At 35.4% G+C, this 21494-nt stretch overlaps 4 protein-coding genes and 1 pseudogene across 6 annotated transcripts; all 5 read right to left on the bottom strand.

Moving 5' to 3' along the window:
* Positions 1–613: 613 nt before the first annotated feature.
* On the bottom strand, positions 614–2899 carry LOC145576009 (wall-associated receptor kinase 17-like). Its single transcript, XM_081633794.1, has 3 exons — positions 2859–2899; positions 2064–2663; positions 614–1889 (listed from the first exon to the last, which is right to left on the bottom strand). The coding sequence occupies exon 3, from the start codon at positions 1836–1838 to the stop codon at positions 804–806; it is 1035 nt and encodes a 344-aa protein (XP_081489920.1). The 5' UTR covers positions 1839–1889; positions 2064–2663; positions 2859–2899; the 3' UTR covers positions 614–803.
* A 23-nt stretch (positions 2900–2922) lies between these two features.
* LOC145577099 (wall-associated receptor kinase 17-like) lies at positions 2923–5123 on the bottom strand. Its single transcript, XM_081634773.1, has 3 exons — positions 4900–5123; positions 4379–4447; positions 2923–3763 (listed from the first exon to the last, which is right to left on the bottom strand). The coding sequence occupies exons 1-3, from the start codon at positions 5121–5123 to the stop codon at positions 2923–2925; spliced, it is 1134 nt and encodes a 377-aa protein (XP_081490899.1).
* Positions 5124–8499: 3376 nt separating this feature from the next.
* LOC145577098 (wall-associated receptor kinase-like 2 pseudogene) lies at positions 8500–9552 on the bottom strand (annotated as a pseudogene).
* A 979-nt stretch (positions 9553–10531) lies between these two features.
* Positions 10532–11584, bottom strand: LOC145577097 (wall-associated receptor kinase 17-like). Its single transcript, XM_081634772.1, has one exon. It carries the CDS (start codon positions 11582–11584, stop codon positions 10532–10534), a length of 1053 nt encoding a protein of 350 aa, XP_081490898.1.
* Positions 11585–14059: 2475 nt separating this feature from the next.
* LOC145574300 (uncharacterized) lies at positions 14060–18537 on the bottom strand. Of its 3 annotated transcripts, XR_014098036.1 has the most exons (7): positions 18253–18537; positions 17430–17530; positions 16560–16637; positions 16384–16455; positions 15965–16062; positions 14531–15244; positions 14060–14417 (listed from the first exon to the last, which is right to left on the bottom strand). XR_014098036.1 is itself a non-coding variant. In XM_081632054.1 (6 exons), exons 1-6 carry the CDS (start codon positions 18274–18276, stop codon positions 14676–14678), a joined length of 942 nt encoding a protein of 313 aa, XP_081488180.1. In that variant the 5' UTR covers positions 18277–18537; the 3' UTR covers positions 14060–14675. The 3 variants fall into 3 exon arrangements, 2 of the variants coding, with proteins under 2 accessions (XP_081488180.1, XP_081488181.1); XM_081632054.1 differs by having other exon boundaries at positions 14060–15244; XM_081632055.1 differs by lacking the exon at positions 17430–17530 and having other exon boundaries at positions 14060–15244; positions 18253–18536.
* Between the last annotated feature and the right edge of the window lie 2957 nt (positions 18538–21494).

Raw genomic sequence — 21494 nt, 5'->3', positions numbered from 1 at the left:
ATGAATACCTATGACCACCATGATGCTTACTATTTCTAAATTCTTGATAACTGGTTGTGCTTGATGTGTTCAATCGGAAGGACCCAAAAAAAAATTAGAACTAGTTTTTCTTTCTATAAACTGAAAATGATTGAAGATGTGACCAAAGAGGACATAAAATGTGAATGGGAAGCATAGGTATTAAGAAACATACCAGCCCCTTTTCGGTATTTGAAAAAGAACGACGTAAATAGTCCTTTTTAATGGTTATTAGTTATCTTCAGATGCTACTGCAAACATTAATCGGCCGGGGGGGGGGGGGGGGAATCAAGTTAGGAATAAGTTAGAGTTAGTTATGAGACTTTTTCTATAAATAGGCCTCATTAGGAGGAATAATGATCATGCTGAAAATATTGTTAAGCTTTGCTTAGTTTTGGAGAGCTGCTCTTCCTCTCGAATGAAGAGTGATTGTATTGTTTGATTACTCTGATCATCAATACGAATATCTGGTACTTAGCTAATTTTTTCTGCTTAATCACCTTCCTAATCTCTCTGATCTGTGCTAATTCCTAGCATCCTACAGTCCTAGCAGACTTAAAAGTTAAAAGATTGTAAATAGTATTCCTAATCCAAATAAAGGACCAAAACTACCATTTTTCCATAGCAAACTACATTTTTTTTGCTCCAATACTAGATAGTAGAAACATATGTAAGAACAGCATTCTAGTAATGTCAAAATTTACTAGAAATGTCTGTGTGCCTTGCTCGTCTGCATCTTTATTTCTGAGAACAGTTGATTCCAATCAGCCAACACAATTTCTGTTTCATTTCATGTCTCGTCCTTGTATGCTCCAAAGCTCACCAACAACATCAATCATTGTCGGTCTCTCAGCTCCTTTCTTTGCCACACATGCCAATGCAAGCTCTGCAACCTGTTGAATCTCATCCCTGCTAGCTTGCTGCAAGACCGCATTATCGATCATCTCCATCATGCAGTTCTTCTCAACATTTGAAACGAACACATCCACCAAGTCTGTGCCACCTTTGGCCATCAGATGGGGCTGCTTTCTGGTTAATAGCTCTAACATGAAAACCCCAAAGCTGTACACATCACACTTATCTGTTACCTCTTGAGTTTCTATGTATTCAGGATCAATATATCCTGGAGTTCCTTCAACAGGCCATTTTTGGGGAGTTTCCCCTGGAGTAATGGACACTGAGTAGCCAAAGTTTGCTAATTTGCCATGGAGTGAAGAATCAAGCAGTATACTTAATGACTTGACATCTCTATGCACCACTGGCTTTAATAAGGCATTATGCAAATAGGATAGGGCATAGGCCGTGTCACTAGCAACCTTCAAACAATCACCCCACTTAATACGCTTGCTAGGTGCAACATCACCATGAAGACGTTGAAAGAGGCCTCCATTTGGTAAGTACTCATACACTAAAATAGGTATATGTGTCTCAAGGCAACAACCATAGAGTTTTGCCATATTGTCATGGTTCATCACCATTGTAATTGAGGCTTCAGTTAAGGTATAATCAACTAGTTCGGGATCTGGCTCAGGCTGAAATGAAACACCAATGATTAAATTACGATCATCAAAGGTTGCTCTATAGATGCTTTTATGAGCATTACTACCAACAAGAAAATTAGGGTCAAGATTGTTTGTAGCCTTCCTGATATCCTTGAGTGAGAATATTTTCGCCTGCCTTGTTCCTATATTTCGAGCTTGACTCAGAGCAATTTGCTTTTCCAACAAAATACCTCCATTTTTAATGAAATACTCCTCGGAATCAACTTTGGAGTGAATGGGGATCTTGGCCTTCCTGATTTTAGCTTGAACTTGGCCCATCTTTAAAGGACTTGATTTTGGGTCAATCTGTACCCCTGGCTATCACATTTCCTGCTAGAGGAGAGAGTTGTTAGCATTAAAAAAAAAAAAAAAGAAAAAAAAAAAAAAAAAAAAAAGCAACAAAAAGCATCACTCTTAAGTTTGCTTTGAACTGAACTCTACATTTAATCATGAAAACTTATCATTTCTCTATTACCAAAAAAGTTACTTAAAAGTGAAACATACCAGTGCAATTGTGTAAGAGTGAACTGTTGGTTGTTTTGAACTCTGTTCAGGCAAGTTGATTATAAAGGAGCTCTAAGGTTGCTGCAGATGAGTAAGATTGTTATGTAAGAAAAAGTAATATTTGCTGTATTGAGGGGTTGGGAGACAAATAAGAGGCAATGCCTGAAATGAGACCACATGTATGTTGAAGTGAGATGATATTTGGAAAGACTTATCAAAAGAGTAAGACTTTTCTTGAGAAAAAATAAACATAGAAAAATCAAACTATTATTGGTTCAACAAAGTATGCCAAATATATACGAAGCACAAATAATTCCGAATAAAGGATGGAGTTGATGAGATCACCACGATATCCTGAAGCAAACCAATTTCTGTCTTTATTCATTTGACTGATGGAAATCATTCAGCTGGAGCAGATGACATTTAGATATTGATAAAGCAAGGATTTAACAATTTAACATACAAGGCAAATTGCAAGCATCGCCATCTAGAAACATACCAGCCCTTCTTCAGTGTTGAAAAGAAGAGCAACAACAGATTTTGAAACCTGTTTTTTTTTTCTCCTACATGTATTAAGCTAGAGTAAGAGCAACCTACAATCTGAAAATTCAGGCAGTATTAATAGCAGACTATAGAGATAAAAAATTGTAAAAACTACAAGTTTATCCAAAGAAAATGACTGTGTTTTGCACATATATATACTAAATACAAATGTAAAAAGAACATTCTAGTGCTCAATTTAAAGTACTCTGTTTCTCCGTATGTGTTATAAACTACTATTAAACTAATAATCACCTGTTGACTTCAGCTGTACGCCTTGTTCTTCTGCATCTTTATTTCTAAGCTTGAACCAGACATGTCAAACACATTTTTTCCATTTCATGTCTTGTCCTTGTATGCTCCAAAGCTCACCAACAACATCAATCATTGTCGGTCTCTCAGCTCCTTTCTTTGCCACACATGTCAAAGCAAGCTCTGCAACCTGTTGAATCTCATTCCTGCTAGCTTGCTGCAAGACCTCATTATCGATCATCTCCATCATGCAGTTCTTCTCCACATTTGAAATGAACACATCCACCAAGTCTGTGCCACCTTTGGCCATCAGAAGGGGCTGCTTTCTGGTTAATAGCTCTAACATGAAAACCCCAAAGCTGTACACATCACACTTATCTGTTACCTCTTGAGTTTCTATGTATTCAGGATCAATATATCCTGGAGTTCCTTCAACAGGCCATTTTTGGGGAGTCTCCCCTGGAGTAATGGACACTGAATAGCCAAAGTTTGCTAATTTGCCACGGAATGAAGAATCAAGCAGTATACTTAATGACTTGACATCCCTATGCACCACCGGCTTTAATAGGGCATTATGCAGATAGGATAGGGCATAGGCTGTGTCACTAGCAACCCTCAAACAATCAACCCACTTTATACGCTTGCTAGGTGCAACATCACCATGTAAAGATTGAAAGAGGCCTCCATTTGGTAAGAACTCATACACTAGTACTGGTATATATGTCTCGAGGCAACAACCATAGAGTTTTACCATATTGTCATGGTCCATTACCATAGATGTTGAGGCTTCAGTTAAATAAAGATCAATCATTTCGGAATTTGGCTGACTTATACCTAAATGTGGCGGGGCTTTGACAGCTACAATACGATCTTCAAGTGTTGCCCTATATATGGTGCTATAAGAGCTGCTGCCAACAATAAGATCAGGGTTATAGCTATCTGTAGCCTTTTCGATTTCCCGGCTAGAGAAAATCTTCAGCTGCCCAGCTCCCTTATGTTGGCCTTGGCTCAGGCCTCAGGGCAATTTGTTTCTCAAGCAAAATTCCTCCATTTTTAACAAAATATTCCTCCTTGGATTCAAACTTAGGCCTTTTCTTGTTCTTGTACTTTGTTTGAGTTTGACCCATCTATACCTTGATGAATGCTTCCTTATTTCGGCCCAATTTTTTACTCAGCTCATGAAATCATATTGCCTGTGAACTGTAAACCCACAAAACACAGATGATTAATTGAGTTACCTTTTTAAGGTTAAGGAATTACACACCATTACAGATGGAATATGAACCCCTTTATTTAATCTCTTCTCTTGGACATTTTAACAAACAGGTGGTAGGCATATAAAAACTAATGAGATACTATCGGAATTCTCCACCATTACCAATTAAAAAAATCTTCCAATGAACAAAACATTGAACAATTATATTAGTTCTTGATCTTACTAAAGATTAAAGCTTTAGCTAAATAAGTGACAATGTTAAGAACTAAGGGAGTAAGGAGTATTCAGTATGTTTGATAACACTTACCTTTGAGGGCTTTGACTTTCTTCTATTTCTGTTGGGCATTTTAACAAACACATTGTAGGCAGGAGAGACCTAAGAATTTATGATTAAATTCAGAAACTATTGAGATATCTCATATGTAGGAGACAGAGGATTTAGAATTTGGACAAGCAAACCAATGACACAAGGGGGCTTTTTTGGGGGTGCTTTGATTAATGCTATTGACTTTCATGTTGAAGATGTTGGAATTTGAATGCTCTATAAATTAATTTACTATTCAATGACTACTCACCAAATTGATTTGATTAATGAGGATTTTGTACTTGTATTATACGGTGCATTATTAACAAAAATAGATTAATATGACGAGAAAAAAGATAGAGAGAATTATTATTCAAATAAACAAATGTATAACTTTAAAAAAAATAATAATAATAAAATATATGTACTGTAGTACGTGGTATATATTACATTGAATAAAATAAAACAAAATATACATCACCAATTAGTCAAAGGAGACTTTAGTGTGCCATCCTTTTGTTTACTGATTGCTTTGATCTTGCATCAGCCAAAGCTCTCTAACTACTTCAACCATTTTCAGTCTTTGTACTCCTTCCTTTGCAACACATTTCAACACAAGTTGTGCAACCCTTTGAATATCATCCCTACTCGCTTGTGCCAAGACCTCACTGTCTATGATCTCCATCATACAATTTTTTTCCACCGTAGAAGCAAACACACTGACCAAGTCTATCCCATTTTCAGCCATAAGACTTGGTGGCCTTCCGGTTAGCAACTCCAACAATTAAACCCCAAAACTATATACATCACATTTATTTGTCACCTCCCAAGTTTCTACATATCCGGGATCAAGAATCAAGATATCTCGGTGTTCCTTCAACAGGCCATCCACTGGTCTTCTCCCCTGGAGTAATGGACACAGAGTAGCCAAAGTTTGCTAATATGGTACTAAATGAATCATCAAAAAACGCACTCACTGATTTGACATTTCTGTGCACCAATGGCTTTGGCAAGGCAGTGTGCATATAAGATAAGGCAGAGGCTGTACCAGTTGCAACCCGCAAATGATCAATCCATGTTATAATGTTTGTTAGATGCTGCATTACTATGTAAATGATAAAAGAGATTTGCACAAGGTGGGAATTCATAAACTAGTATTGGTATAAAAGTCTCAAGGCAACAACCATACAGCTTTATTATATTGGCAATTGGCATGATTCATCACCATCACTGTTGAGGCTGCAGAATGATCTATCAGTTCAGGCTTTGGTTCTGGGCCCTTCTGGCTCAAACGGGGCTTTGATTGCTACAGCACGATCATCGATGGTTGCTCTATAGAGGATATAATAATGACCATCAGTGCCAGAAAAATGATCAAGGTTATGGTTGTTCGTAGCCTTTTCAATATCTCTGCTTGAGAAAATCTTCAGTTGCCCAGCTCTCTTATGGTGGCCTTGGCTCAAAGCAGCTTCTTTTCCAACAAAATACCGCCATTTTTAATGAAATACTCCTTCCTTAAACCAAACTTTGGCTTTCTCTTGTTCTTGATCTTGCCTTTTGTAAGAGTTTTCCCTATCTGATGTAAGGGACATGAATACAATAAAAACTTTTGACATTGTTGAGCATGACAGACAAATACATCACATTTGATACAGAATACTACTATTTCGTAACATTAAATAAACATAATTATCAACCATAATTCTATTACAATGAAACTTACCTTTGACACACACAATCCCAAGGAAAGAGGATCATCCAAGCTGGAGAAACCCAGCAAGATGAACTGACAATTTGGCGTAATGGTAATGTTGTAGCACACTATGCTGCGAGATTACTCCCTCCTAGTGGGTTGGAATATGTATTTCTTGACTCTTTCCCCCAAGGTATCATAGCCTTGGCGGAGCTTGATTTGGTGTGATTAATATAATTCCCGACTTGCTTTCAAAAAAAAAAAAAAAACTGACAATTTGGCTGCTTTTTCATGAAGGGTCTAATTTTACACTGCTCTTTTCACGCAAGTCACTCTGGTCTAATCTAATAATGGATACATGGCTAAAAATCTCTAAAGACAGACCACAATTTTGTTAAGGCATGTATTATTAGAGGGACAATTAACTACCATAAATATTGTCTGAAGAGAAAGATTGGCTTAGAATTTGAACAAAAGTCAATCAATTAGTTTCTTTTTTTACACATTTTTGACATTCCCACACCGAAGAAAGAGAGACAATTGTAATAAGAAATGCTAGATGAATAGACAGCTTGACTGAGCTTAAGATCTGATATCAATAATTCAGACAGAAGGAACCCAGTAGTTTTTACACTGGATATTGAATGAATGATACAAGTCAAGTGGTCAACAGTCAACCTTCTCCTAATGGAACCAAATTATTTATTTATTTATTTTTTTTTTTTTTTTTTTTGATAGGTAATATTGGGTGGGAAATGTAACATAGTGAAGAAGAAAGTAGCTAGAGAAAATGATTGTCACAGAATTTCTCTGGCTCCTGGACTAACTGGTTGTCACAGAATCTCACTCTTTCAGCAGACTCTTCCCATGGAATTCCATGGAAAATGATTTTTTGTTTTGCTCTTTGGCACCTTTGGCTTAGAAGGAATGCTTGGACTTTCTCCAAACAAAACACCCCCCTAATCTCATCAGTCAACCAGTGCATCTGGGCTGCTTCAGAGTCTTACTACTGTAAACCAACCTCTGAAAGTCTTAAGCCCTCGGCTAAGCACTGGCTTCCTCCCCCCCCAAACTGTCTCAAAATCAATTGTGATGCCTCGTTCCTTCCTCACTCTAAGGAAGCGGGGTGTGCTGTAGTGTGTAGAAATAGCATGGGTGATTGGGTGACTGGTCTGGTCTGGAAAGGTTATCTTCCTACTAGCCACGATGCTGAGTTAAAAGCTCTGGAAATGGCTCTAACTCTAATCAGAGATAAACATTGGAACAATGTCATTCTTTGTACGGATGCTAAAAGGGCAGTTGAAGAGATCAAGGCAAATGAATTTATCCCTAACTCTCCAGCTTTAATCAAATCATGCAGGGACCTGCAAATGGACCTCCAAGTGGATATGCGCTATGAAGGGAGAGGCAGCAACGAGGTTGCAGATGTGCTAGCAAAGGATGCAAGGAAGAATTTAGAGGCGATGCACCAGATTTGTATTTTGATCAACCCTCCTCTAATTTGTAATGATGCTTTTGTGAGAGATAAAACTCTAAGCACTGAGAACTTGTCTTTTAATTGTGCTGGTGATGTCCCAGCTGCACATTGCTGTAACTTAACTCTTAACTAATTATGCATCCTATTCTTCAAAAAAAAAAAAAAAAAAAAGAAGAAAGTAGCTAAGTCACAATTGTTATTATCAGTGGCAGACCTACATAACAGTGATGAGCTAAGCAACCACCTTAAATAACTAAATATATATATATACCAATGTATTAATCCATGAAGATTGTCTAAGAACAAATTTTCAGGTGCAATAGGTGTATATCTTCTTTGAATCATACTAGTATATTGCCAAAGGTTCCTAAAAAAAAGGAAAAAAAGTATATTGTCTAAGGAGGAAGAAAGGTTTAACATGATTGCATAAAAAGTTAAGAACATGACCCAGGCCACCCAGCTAGTTCCTTCCCTCAAACTTACAGCACTTAATCAGAAATGCCCAACACATGTGGTGACATAAATATCAATTACCGCTGTAATGCTTAATTGCTTAATATTTCTAATAACTCTTGATAACAAATTGAGGTTGATGTTTTCAATCGGAAGGACCAAAAAATATGCTTTCTTAAAATGAGGAATTAGAACTAGTTTCTCATTCTATAAACTGAAGATGATTGAAGATGTGACCAAAGAGCACATAAAAGGTGAATTGGAAGCATAGGCATTAAGAAACATACCAGCCCCTTTAATTGTGACAAATATTTTTCTACAGAAAACTACAGTTTTTTGCACCTACAGTTTTTATATATATACATAAAAAGACACGTACATAAAAAGAACATTATAAAGCTCAATTTTGACTTTGTTATAAACTACTACTAAATCACCTGTTGTCTTCTGATGTACGCCTAGCTCTTCTGCATCTTTATTACTAAGCTTGAATCAGGCATATCATACACAATTTATGTTCCACCTCATGTCTCGTCCTTGTATGCTCCAAAGCTCAGAAACAACGTCAATCATTGTCGGTCTCTGAGCTCCTTTCTTTGCCACACATGCCAATGCAAGCCCTGCAACCTGTTGAATCTCATCCCTGCTTGCTTGCTGCAAGATTTCATTATCAATCATCTCCATCATGCAATTCTGCTCCACTTTTGAAACGAACAAATCCACCAAGTCTATACCATGTTTGGCCATCAGAAGGGGCTGCCTTCTGGTTAACAGCTCTAACATTAAAACCCCAAAGCTGTACACATCACACTTATCTGTAACCTCTTGAGTTTCTATGTATTCAGGATCAATATATCCTGGAGTTCCTTCAACAGGCCATTTTTGGGGAGTTTCCCCTGGAGTAATCGACACTGAATAGCCAAAGTTTGCTAATTTTCCACGGAATGAAGAATCAAGCAGTACACTTACTGACTTGACATTCCTGTGCACCACCGGCTTTAATAAGGCATTATGCATAAAGGATAGTGCATAAGCTGTATCAGTTGCGACCGTCAAACGATCTGCCCACTTTATACACTTGCCAGGTGGAACTTCACCGTGTAAACATTGATAGAGGGCTCCATTTGGTAAGAACTCATACACTAGTACTGGTATATATGTCTCGAGGCAACAACCATAGACTTTTACTATATTGTCATGGTTCATTACCATTGATGTTGAGGCTTCAGTTAAATGAAGATCAATTATTTCGGGATTTGGCTTTGACTCTAGATGTGGCGGGGTTTCGACAGCTACCATACGATCTTCTAGTGATGCTTTATAGACAGTGCCATAAGCACTACTGGCAACAATGAGATCAGAGTTATAATTGTCTGTAGCCTTTTCGATTTCTCCGCTTGAGAAAATCTTTAACTGCCTTGCTCCCTTATGTTGGCCTTGGCTCAGAGCAATTTGTTTTTCCAGCAAAATTCCTCCATTTTTAATAAAATATTCCTCCATAGATTTAAACTTAGGCCTTCTCTTGTTCTTGTACTTTGTTTGAGTTTGACCCATCTACTTTGATGAATGATTCCTTTTTCGGCCCGATTCTTTGCTCAGCTTATGAAATCATATTGCCTGTGAGCTGTAAACCCACAAAACACAGATGATTAATCGAGTTACCTTTTTAAGGTTAAAGAACAACACACTATTACTGATTGACATATGAACCACTTTCACTAATCTCTTTTCTTGGACATTTTAACAAACAGGTGTTAGGCATATGAAAATTAATATGATAAGGTTGTAATTTCCCACCATTATCAATAAAAAAATCCTGTGCTTGTGCAAATCAATAGAAAGACAATTATGATCTTCTGGGTCAGGGTTACTCCGTCCCTTCCATAATTAATTGTCACGCTGATTGATAGGCAGGAGAGATCTCAAATTTGGGAGAGAGACTGAGAGAGGATTTAAAATCTGGACAAGCAAAGAATACCAATGAGGCAATGACATAAGGGGGGTGCTTTGAAAAATTCTATTGACTATCATGTTGAAGATGTTGAAGTTTGACTGCCCTATAAATTAATTAATATAAATATATAATTGATTAATGAGGGTAATAGGTACTTGTATTATGATTTTATGCATTGTTAAAAAAAAAAAAAAAAAAAAAAAGTTTGTTCATTACATACTTTTTTTTTTTTTTTGGACACATTGTTCATTACATACAAGAATTATAAGAGATTCAAATTTTAATACAGAAATTATCTAAACTATTAGATGACTTAAAAGAGATAATTAAAGAGATAGAAAGAATCATTGTCCAATAAACTAATGTGCAACTTTTCAAAAGAAAAAGTACACAGTAAAACAAAACATACACCATCATTTACTTTTTTTTTTTTTTTTTTTTTTTGAGGGATACACCATCAATTACTTAAAGCAACCAAGAATAGTAAAACAAAATTTTGACTGTGTTATAAACTACAACTAAATCACCTGTTGTCTTCTGCATCTTTATTACTAAGCTAGTAAGCTTGAATCAGGCATGTCATACACAGTTTCTGTTGCACCTCATGTCTCGTCCTTGTATGCTCCAAAGCTCAGAAACAACGTCAATCATTGTTGGTCTCTCAGCTCCTTTCTTTGCCACACATGCCAATGCAAGCCCTGCAACCTGTTGAATCTCATCCCTGCTTGCTTGCTGCAAGACTTCATTATCGATCATCTCCATCATGCAATTCTGCTCCACATTTGAAACGAACACATCCACCAAGTCTGTACCACGTTTGGCCATCGGAAGAGGCTGCCTTCTGGTTAATAGCTCCAACATAAAAACCCCAAAGCTATACACATCACATTTATCTGTCACCTCTTGAGTTTCTATGTATTCAGGATCAATATACCCTGGAGTTCCTTCAACAGGCCATTTTCGGGGAGTCTCCCCTGGAGTAATAGACACTGAATAGCAAAAGTTATCTAATTTTCCGCTGAATGAAGAATCAAGTAGTATACTTGATGACTTGACATCCCTATGCACCACTGGCTTTAATAAGGCATTATGCATAAAGGAAAGTGCATAAGCTGTATCAGTTGCGACCCTCAAACGATCTGCCCACTTTATACACTTGCTAGGTTCAACATAATGCAAACATTGAAAGAGGTCTTCATTTGATAAGTACTCATACACTAGTACTGGTATATATGTCTCAAGGCAACAGCCATAGAGTTTAACCATATTGTCATGGTTCATTACCATTGATGTTGAGGCTTCAGTCAAAAAAAGATCAATCAATTTGGGAGTTTGGTGACTTGTAAGTAAATCTGGCGGGGTGCTGACAGCTACAATACGATCTTCAAGTGTTGCTTTATATACGGTGCTATAAGAATTCCTGTTAACAATAAGATCAGGGTTATAGCTATCTGTCGCCTTTTCGATTTCCCGGCTAGAGAAAATCTTCAGCTGCCCAGCTCCCTTATGTTGGCCTTGGCTCAGAGCAATTTGTTTCTCCAGCAAAATTCCTCCATTTTTAATAAAATATTCCTCCTTGGATTCTAAATTTGGCCATATGTTGTTATTGTACTTTGTTTGAGTTTGACCCATCTATACCTTAATTAATTAACCCTTCCTTATTATGGCTCGATTTTTTTGTTCAGCTTATGAAATCATATTGCTTGCCTGTGAACTGTAAACCTAAAAAACACAGATGATTAATTGAGTTACCTTTGAAAGGTTTAAGAATTACACACTATTACTGAGTGATGACAATCATGACATATGAAGCCCTTCAACTAATCTATCATTTTGGACATTATAACAAACAGGTGGTACGCATATAAAAACTAATGAGATACAGTTGGAATTTTCCACCGTTAACAATGAAAATAAGTCCTCCTTAGGATAAAGCATTCAACAATCAATTTTATTAGTTCTTGATCTTATTCTTGTTTCTCTTAGTTGTAATTTGTTAGGGGATAGCTTCATGTGCTTGTGTAAATCAATAGAAAGACTTATGATATTCTAGGTCAGGGTTACTTTGTCCCTTCCGTAATTAGTTGTCACGTTGATATATACTCGTAATATTTTAAACTATTATCATGACAGCTAAATCCGAATGAACTAGTGATAGCTTAAAGATTACAGCTTTAGCAAAATAAATAACTAATGAGTACATGACAGCTAAATCCGAATGAACTAGTGATAGCTTAAAGATTACAGCTTTAGCAAAATAAATAACTAATGAGTACTCAGTATGTCAGTATGTATTGATAAAACATACCTCTGAGAGCTTTGACTTTCATCTAGACCAACGAATTTATGAACTCAGAATTTAGGAAAAAAGAACACTGTAAAGGGCAATAAACAAATGGGAATGTAGGCCAAAAATTTACGTGATGCTGTAACGTGAAGAATCACTGCCTTAGAATAAGGAGATTTTGGAACTCAAATTAGCTCAAATCAGCAATGTAAGATGATCAATTTTACTCTTTACGAAGAAAACGGAAAAACGCTTATTTATAGGGCAAAATCAACAGAAAAGTTGAGAAGAAAGTGGGAGAAAATCTGTCCAAATTGAGTTGGAGACCATTCAAAATTTCAAATAGTAGTAAAATGTTATGACATTCAAATAAACATTAAAATCATGGTAGGACTAGCAACAGTAAACATTCTCATACAGCTGAAGAATTCTATTGAAAGTCATGTTGAAGATGTTGAAATTTAAATTCCTAATAAATTAATTTACTACTCCCTCCATCCTAAAATTAATTGTCCGTTTTTATTGCTACAATACAATCATTGATGGTTGCTCTATAAAGGATATAGTTATTACCATCAGTGCCAGATAAATAATCAGTGTTATAGTTGTTTGTAGTCATTTCAATATCCTTGCTCGAGAAAAATCTTCAGTTGCCTAGCTCCCTCATGATGGCCTTGGCTTATTGCTTTCCCAACAAAATACCGCACCAATTATAATGAAATACTCCTCCTTTGAATCCAACTTTGGCTTTCTCTTGTTCTCGATTTTGCCTTTTGTTAGAGTTTGCCCCATCTGATGTAAGGGATCTGGATACCATGAAACTTTTGACATTATTTAGCATGACAAATACTTCACATTTGATACTAATATTTCAGAATATGATTATCTACAATGTTTTATAACGAAACTTATTTTTGACACACAATCCCAAGGAAAGAAGATCACCCAAGCAAGATGAATTCACAATTAGGCTGCTGCTCTTTTCATGTAGAGTCTAAATTAACACTGCTCTTTTCATGCAAATCACACTAATCTAATCTAATAGTTGATTCATGGCTAAATATCCCCAAACACAGACCAAAATTTTGTTAAGGTATGTATTATTGAGCAACAGTTCACTACCATTAATTTTGTCTGAGAAAAAAGATTAGCTTAAAATGATTACATATGAAAACAACCATTAAGATTTGAACTAAAATCAACCAACTAGTTTCTTTTTACACAAATTTGACGTTCCCACACCGAAGAATGAGAGACAATTGTCATCCAAAATACTAGATGAATACACAACTTGACTGCTCAGCTAATGAATGATCTGATATCATTTTATTCCAAAAGAAGGAATACTGAATGAATGATACAAGTCAAGTGGTCAACCGTCAATCTTCTCCTAATAGAACCAAATTACTTAGTTGTATTTTTTTTTTTTGATAGGAAATATTGGGGGAAATTTATCACAGCGAAGAAAAAAAAGTAGCAGTAGTAAAGTCACACTTCTTATCATCAGTGGCAGACCTACATGTAACAGTGATTTGTTATCAGTTAGCAAACATCCTTATATTATGTACTCTGTATATAAATCATACCCAGATCGATTTGACCAGAATACATGTGTATAAATTCAGTGAACAGAATTTGTATGCACGCAATAAGATCTGCGAATGTCCAACTTGTGCTGCATACAAAACAACGTAGAAATTAATCTTCACTCTGGTTGACGAGCACCAAGTCATAAACTCATAATAAACAGTAACACTCAGTAGGTATCTAAATTCACAAAGTTGTGACAGTTTGACTATTAAAAAGATAAGATAAAGAAATAAATAACAACGATTTCATATATTACTTAAAGATATGAAGTACATAATAAATTATGTCACAAACAATCATTCTGATTAGAAGACTTTAAGTGTTAACTAAAACATCCATAAATATAACAATAGTCCTAAATTCTTGATACAGCAGTCATTATTTAGCAACATCTCAGAGATCCAGTAAAGCCTGCACTTCATCCCAACTGTTAACCATCATAATGAAACCTGGGTAGAGCATACGTTTAAAAGACTGGGTGAGATAACAAACATTGCTGCCTTCGGAATGAGTAGCTAGAGGTCCATTTCAATCTTGCAGCTCTGGCAATTGATACAAACAAAGCACATTGACCTAAACAAATCAATCCTGAGGCGAACAAGAAAGGTTAAACTGTCAACAAATAGCCATTACTATATCCATGGCCAACTCTTTTGCTATGCATCAGGAAGGAAAGAAAAAAAATCCCCAGATCTTAATACCTCAAGCATTCAACTCTCAGTAATGGCTTCAACTGTGGGCTCTTCTAGTTTCCTGATCAAACAGAAGCTGAGAATGGCACAAGAGATACCTCTTGATAGTATGTTCAAATATCCGTCAACTCTTTATCCATACCAACTTTAACTTTCACTTTCCCCGAGAAATGCCATCTTTTGAAGCCGGTATACCCAGGGCATGAGCAAACATTCTTTTTGCAGCTCCCATGTTTTCCTCTTTCATACTCATTTTAGAGATGACCAACCCGTTTCTTCCACTTGGTCTATGACCACTGCCAGAAGAGTTCCTATCTGATGCCTCCGGCAATAAGATTCCATGAGCAGCAGGGAAACAATCACCTGCATTATTACGTTCTGCACTAATACATTCAACAATGTTGTCAGTGCTAACACTGGAGTCAGGGGAGGATTTGTGGTGCAAATCTAAATCATATTTGATACTTCTTTCTAGGTCATCCACCATAGCTTGCCCATTAGAATGTCTAGCATCATAGCCTTGGTTCTGATTGCAATGATTAATTCTTTGGCCAAGCGCATGGGCAATCATGCGACGGGCAACAACAGGAACATTTCTTGGCCTTTGTCTTGCAGCTTCTTTTGCCTGAACTTCGTCCATACCAAATATGCGTTCACGTGCAGCTAGATAAGCTGCTTCTCTCTCAACAAAATTTGGGGCAGAGGGTAAATTCATCTTCAATACTAAAATGAACAGGAAAGGAATTTAATACAAAATCTGATAGAAGTTCCAGAGTCCATATATAATTACTCCAAAATGACTAAATTTCAATAAGAAATCAACAAAGAATCTTATTCAATTCTACTGCAGAAGATGAGATTGTATCATCGACTCACCACTTCATTAATTATGACACAATCATGCAAAAAGGAAAGTGAAATTTCAACCCTCAAACTCATCAATTCACAACCAGATCAGGTAAAGTCAGACAAGCTTTATCTCTCTCAAAAACCAAGTAAAGGCTAACAGGCTAAGTCTTAATAATACCAATGTTCAACCATCTTACCTTTCTCCATTTTCAAAGATTTATTAAAATATGTAATAAGAAACAGCCACACAATTTCATCTTCATTACTATGCTTTAGTGAAACAGGATCTCAACTCATTAAGACTAAATGACCTGCATTTACCAGCAGTAATAATATGAATCATATTCAACTGTTAGGAACGTAGGTTATAAGCTAAATCATGTCACATAAATTCAAATAAAAGATAACTGAAGACCATCTGAAGTGCAATTACCACCAGATAGAATTGCAGATATGACTTATGACTGTTATGAGAGGGATGGACTTCAACCTTAGACAAATAGGTAAATGCTACTATGGATCAAAATAATGTTATAAAATAATTATCAATAATCAATTAATGAACCTCTAGAAAAGTGGAAGGGAAAAATTTACCAGTGCACTCCTCATCTCTTCTCAATAATTGGTAAGGCATTGAAGGAGAGTCACATGCACCATATTGCCAGAGAACATCACTAACAAGTATAGAAGGTCTGTGAATTCAAAGATTCTTTCAGCTAAATCAGTATAGATCATAGAAGAACCATTGCAACTAAACTTCACAATTAAGTACAACAGAACATGGCAGACATGTAACAACAAACCATTTCAATTTAAGACTTAGATCTACAATGCAAGTGTAGAGTATGCAGGCTCTAAAATAGATAAGCATCCCAGCTCATTACTCGTACCACACATCAACAAGAGAAAGTAATGCCAAAAAAAAGCTTATAATTGAAATCCAGAAAATAGGAGGAAAAAAAAAAACAAAAAAAAACCAATGAGTATTTGAAATAACGTAGAACATCACATACATTGATGTCTCCAAGCACTGTTGCAGAACCAAGTGACGATCATTTCCCTCACCTACAGATTCGTGAACAAATCTAGAAAAACCAAACAATACATCAGAAAAGCAAAATAACCAGACCAAAAAAAAAAAAAAACAGTACTCATACATTACTAATAAATCTTAAGATTCATATCATACCCAAAAATGTCAGCAAGACGGTGTATGATAAGGCGGTTGTATGAACTCATGGGTTCCAACTCAAGAATCCCACCTGGACTGTAAAAAATAACATTCCAATTACCGATAATGATAATATACTAACTACAACTCTACTACCATACATGCTATACACATCACAACCACATCCCTTTTCTCCCCAATGCCAACAAAAATAATAATCCCTACACGGCTATTAATGAAATCATAAACTCTGCTTGCTTCATCATTTCGTAACTTAAAAAGTATGCAAGCACCTTTTACCAAGTGTAAAAATGATTAGAGTCGTTAAAAAACAGACTATTTCAAAGTGATAATACACTTGAAGGTGTGGCTGCAAAGCCTGCAATTCCATGCCAAAATAAGGGAAAAAGACAGAAGGCCATTATGTTAAGTAAGTTCAAAATATTAAATGCAAAGAATTATAGGTTATATAATAATGGCAGTCAGCAGTGCCTATAACTATGTTACTCGGACTCTTTCATTTACCTCACGTGTCCGTGTCGACACGACTCGTGTCGGACACCGACACCGACACTTGGACACTTCATTTTTAACTAAAAACACAATTTTTTTCAAGAAAATGGGCGAGTCCGATACTTGGACACCCGTGTCTAATTGGACACTTCATCCGAGTCCAAGTAACATAGGCCTATAATACAAAGTATTATCATGACCTATAGGGGTGCATGAATCAAGTTGAGAAAAGTGGTCAGCAGGGCATAATGGTGACATAAGTATCAGTAATCGGAATGTTAAAAAAAAAAAGTGCTGCTGAATGCCAGTAGCATGAACTTCCATTTATTGCGTCCAAACCATCTAAAACAATACAAAGAAGTTTAAAATAAAAACCTCGGATCATCCTGAAGGTAATTAACCAAGGCCTCTTCAACTGCAAGCACAAGATGCCTGCTTGGATAGTTATCTTTTATAAGGGAACCAAGCTCCTCAACCTGTAAGTACGACACAAGTAAATTGATGCAAAAGCAGCATAAGCAAATGCAAGCATCATCGAAAGGAAAATAGAAAATACTAAAGACTTCGCTAGTTTAATTACTTAAGATGTTAGTCACCGCGAATGCAGTTTACATATACTTCACTTCAGAGCCATAAATTTAGAACTTAAACATATGGTCCAAAAACTAGAACCTTGGTTAAAAAAGATCAAAAGAATATCTACTTCAAATTCTACTGTTCAAAGCTTCAAACCAACAAAAATCCAATTAAAACCTAATGCAGCACAGACCGACAATAGAGCTGCAATCACCAACTAAATGGCTGACTTACTATTGAGCACACAAAGGGGAGAAAAAAAAAAAAAAAAAAAAAAAAAAAAAAGCAACTGCAAACTAAAAAGGCCAACAAATTCCCTTATTCTATAATTGGTAAAGATCTTTACTTTCATATTCTCTAGCCTAGGAAACTTGGGAATTATTTGTCAATTGATTATTAAAAGAGGTCTACTAGACAAGGATTAATCAACAATCAAAGAAAGAAAAGGTCACTAATTTCAGGGAATTACCATTAACCATTGCTAATTGTGAAATTGTTATACCTAAATTCGCAAATTAATCAACAATACATCGATTTCAAATTCAATTAGAATGAATAAAAAACAACAGAAAAATGCACAAAACTGATGATTGAGAGAAAGAAGAGGAGAGAGAAAGAATACCATTGCAAATTGAGTTATACTCATCGTGGAATTCTGCTCAGAAATAATTAGAAGTGAGGAGGTTGAATTTGGGAAGAAATTATGTGGAAGTCGGAAACCCTAGAATTGCTCTGGTTTATTTTGTCGGAAATCGTTCAGATAGATAAAAACAGAATCTGAATTTTGTGGGTAGTTTGACACTTTGACCCTTTCCTATTGAACCGCCAATATCACTGTTGATTTTTCTTTATAATTTTCCTTTTTCTCCCGGCAAAACGTCAAACGTACATTCCCGCAATTGCTGTAGTATTTCTTTTTTTATTGGTTTCAATTGCTGTTATATTTCTAGATAGTAGATAGATGTATTTATTAGGCGCGGCGGGACGGGGCGGCGGGACGTGGCCAAATAAATTAGCCCGTTTTTTGGGGCCGGATCAAGCTTCAGATTGAAAATTATGTGCCCAAACTGGTCGATTTAAACCCGCCTAAAAAAAATTTGGGCGGGACTAATTTGCCCAAAATCAGGTCGGGTTCAGTTTGATCAGCTTAAGATTCTGTGCCTAACATTCTCATCTCCATTTCCGCCTAACATTTTCATCCCCATCCTCGTCTCCATCTTAATCCCATACCTCGAGGCGGTTCGAAAATTCATCCTAATCCCCTGTCCTGGCAAAAACAATTTCAAAATTATCTCCATCTCACTATAATTTTTTATATACCCCTGAGTGTACTATACACCTAGCTAACACAAGCTTAGTATTTGATTTTCATTTGATGATTAAATAAAAAACAATCATTAAAATAAGAACAAAATACACATGGGTGTATATAAAAAACTTTCCCATCTCACACCGCCACATAATCCCTACCCAGGACTCGTTTAATCCTCGCCTTCCAAATACAACAAAATTACATATTATAGATTACAATAATAATAATATAAAAAATTCACTGTTGATATTATACTTCCAATTTTTTTAAAAAAAAAAAAAAATACTATAAGTATATTACAATGTATTATATTTACAATTTCAAAATACATAATTTTTTTTTATTAGAATACTAGGTAGTATAATACTACCTCCGGTCCAAATTACTCGCAACTTTGGGGTATTATTTGTGAGATATAAAATATTTCAAAGTTGCGAGTAATTTGGACCAGAGGTAGTAGTATATGTTTTCTCTGTTTTTTTATTAAATTCATCACTTTTGTAACTACGGATTCTTATGTAATTTTTAGAGTGCAGTGAGGTAAATATAAAAAATAAAGAGGACCCATGTAATAAAAGAGAGATAGAGAGAATACATTAACTAAAATGAAAAATAATGCATCTAAAATAAACTTCCATTTGTAAAAAGGGATGCATCTAATAAAAAACGAAGGAAGTACATTTTTTAAAAAAACAGATAGATGTGATGCCAAACTTTGTTCCCTCTGGGATTTTTTCCTTTGAGATGGTTTTTCTAGCCTCCATTACTATATTTATTTATTATTATTTTTTTAAAGGTTTTCCTTCAAACCCCCCCCCCCCCCTCTCTCCTTCTCTTTCATCTTTTTTTTTTTTTTTTTTTTTTTTTTTTTTTTTTTTTTTTTCTTTCTGATCTCAATTGTGAATCTTGGTAGAGGCTTCCGCTAGTATTTTTACCGGTGGTAAGCCCAAAAACTTTTTAATTGCTTTCAATAAATTGATCCCATCTTTAAGATGGTGATTATTCTATTAGGTTTAATTTCTTTGTTGGTTCGTCCGGCGAGGATTGAAGATTTAGGATTTCATAATCTTCTAAATCTAAAAGACCTTACAAGTATTATCACTCAAACAACTCTGCATCAATGGATTTCAAGCTAAATTAGTGCTAATTCATAAATTCTATTGCTACGGATGAAATTTTTTAATAAGGCGATAGTTGATCGAATCTACGATGTAACTAGTTTTAAGGTGATATGTATTTGTGTTGGAATGATATATTTCTTAGAAATTGTTTGTAAGTGCCGTTTAGCTATCTATTATTAATTAAATCCTTCTTCTTCATGTAAAAAAAAAAATTAAAAAATAGATGTGGGGTATGGGATTCGGGATCGGTTGATTACGAAGTGATGGGGGTGAGCTAGTATGAAGTAGGACGGGTACAACCTAAAATCCACCTGCTCTATCACCCAAAGCGGGTATGATCTTTATCCCCATCACCCGCCAAACTAGTGGCGGATCCAGGAATTCCGACTAGGGGTAGCACTACGCAAGTACGCATTAGATAACATAATTAATAAACTATTTATATTGACGTAGACGAATTGGGTTAAGCCGGTTAACTTTCAAATAATGTGTTGCCTTGATACCATATATATAAGAATGTGAGAAATATTTGTTGTGGCTTCTCATTCATCAAATAAAGATTAGTTTATATACACAATACCAAAAACTTCTAAATTAAGCTTAATCTAAACTCGGAAATATACACTAAAATACTAAATATATACTAAGATAATAACATAAGGTTATTAATTACTTAATTACATAATCTATCACATACCCCTCTATATTTTATTAAGTGCATGCCTAATTTTTAAACATTTTTATTGGCATATATGCTAATTGTACCAAATTATTCAAAAAGGTGGGAGTAATAATTAACTAATACAAAGTAATTTATATCTAGTTTTCAATGAACTACGATCAAATTAAAAAGTGCTCCCTATGTTCCATGAATTATAATATATTAATATATAAGTATTATCTATCGGTCAAAGTTTTATATGGTAAGCATTGGACATAAGGAAAAAAATATATTATCATTTGCTTATTTTTTAATTCACATTTCAATGTAAATTTTCATAAATATTGTTACTAATATAAAACTAAATAAATTAGTTGTCAAATACGAGCATTGAAAAACAAGCTATGCATGAAATAGGAAGAATTTTAATGAATGGAGGGAGTATTCTAGATTAGAATGCTAGTTTTCTTTTTTAAATGTCAAAAAATAATACTATGTAAAATGCTTTTTGATAAAATAAAATAAAAAGAAATAAATTATTACCTCAAAAAAATTGGTTGTTGCCTAGTACTGAACCGCAGACAGGTATCCCAACAACTTATATCTCACTTCCCCAACCACTAGAGCAACACGGAGCATATATTCCTCTCATACATGATAAAAGTTATATACAAAAAAACAAAACTAGTTTTAATTTTTTTTTTTGAGGGGTAGCACGTGCTACCCCTTGCTCCAACGTAGGTCCGCCAGTGCGCCAAACCAAGACATTT

Source organism: Chenopodium album, chromosome 13, assembly GCF_948465745.1.
Source record: "Chenopodium album chromosome 13, dcCheAlbu1.1, whole genome shotgun sequence".
NCBI classification, from domain to species: Eukaryota; Viridiplantae; Streptophyta; class Magnoliopsida; order Caryophyllales; family Amaranthaceae; genus Chenopodium; species Chenopodium album.
Note: the sequence above shows the minus strand (reverse complement) of the source record. Positions and strands in the feature narration are given on the sequence as shown.

Coding starts and splice junctions, on each gene's coding strand:
- LOC145576009 (XM_081633794.1), bottom strand. CDS start 1,838: ATGGGCCAAGTTCAAGCTAAAATCAGGAAGGCCAAGATCCCCATTCAC.
- LOC145577099 (XM_081634773.1), bottom strand. CDS start 5,123: ATGGCTGAAAATGGGATAGACTTGGTCAGTGTGTTTGCTTCTACGGTG. Junction 4,448..4,899: donor ATGCAAGATCAAAGCAATCA/GTAAACAAAAGG, acceptor ATAAATTCTTAG/GTCTCTCCTGCCTACAATGT. Junction 3,764..4,378: donor GAAAGTCAAAGCCCTCAAAG/GTAAGTGTTATC, acceptor TATTGTTGGCAG/CAGCTCTTATAGCACCATAT.
- LOC145577097 (XM_081634772.1), bottom strand. CDS start 11,584: ATGGGTCAAACTCAAACAAAGTACAATAACAACATATGGCCAAATTTA.
- LOC145574300 (XM_081632054.1), bottom strand. CDS start 18,276: ATGAGTATAACTCAATTTGCAATG. Junction 16,638..17,429: donor TACCTTCAGGATGATCCGAG/GTTTTTATTTTA, acceptor TATTTTTTACAG/TCCAGGTGGGATTCTTGAGT. Junction 16,456..16,559: donor CGTCTTGCTGACATTTTTGG/GTATGATATGAA, acceptor TGGTTTTTCTAG/ATTTGTTCACGAATCTGTAG.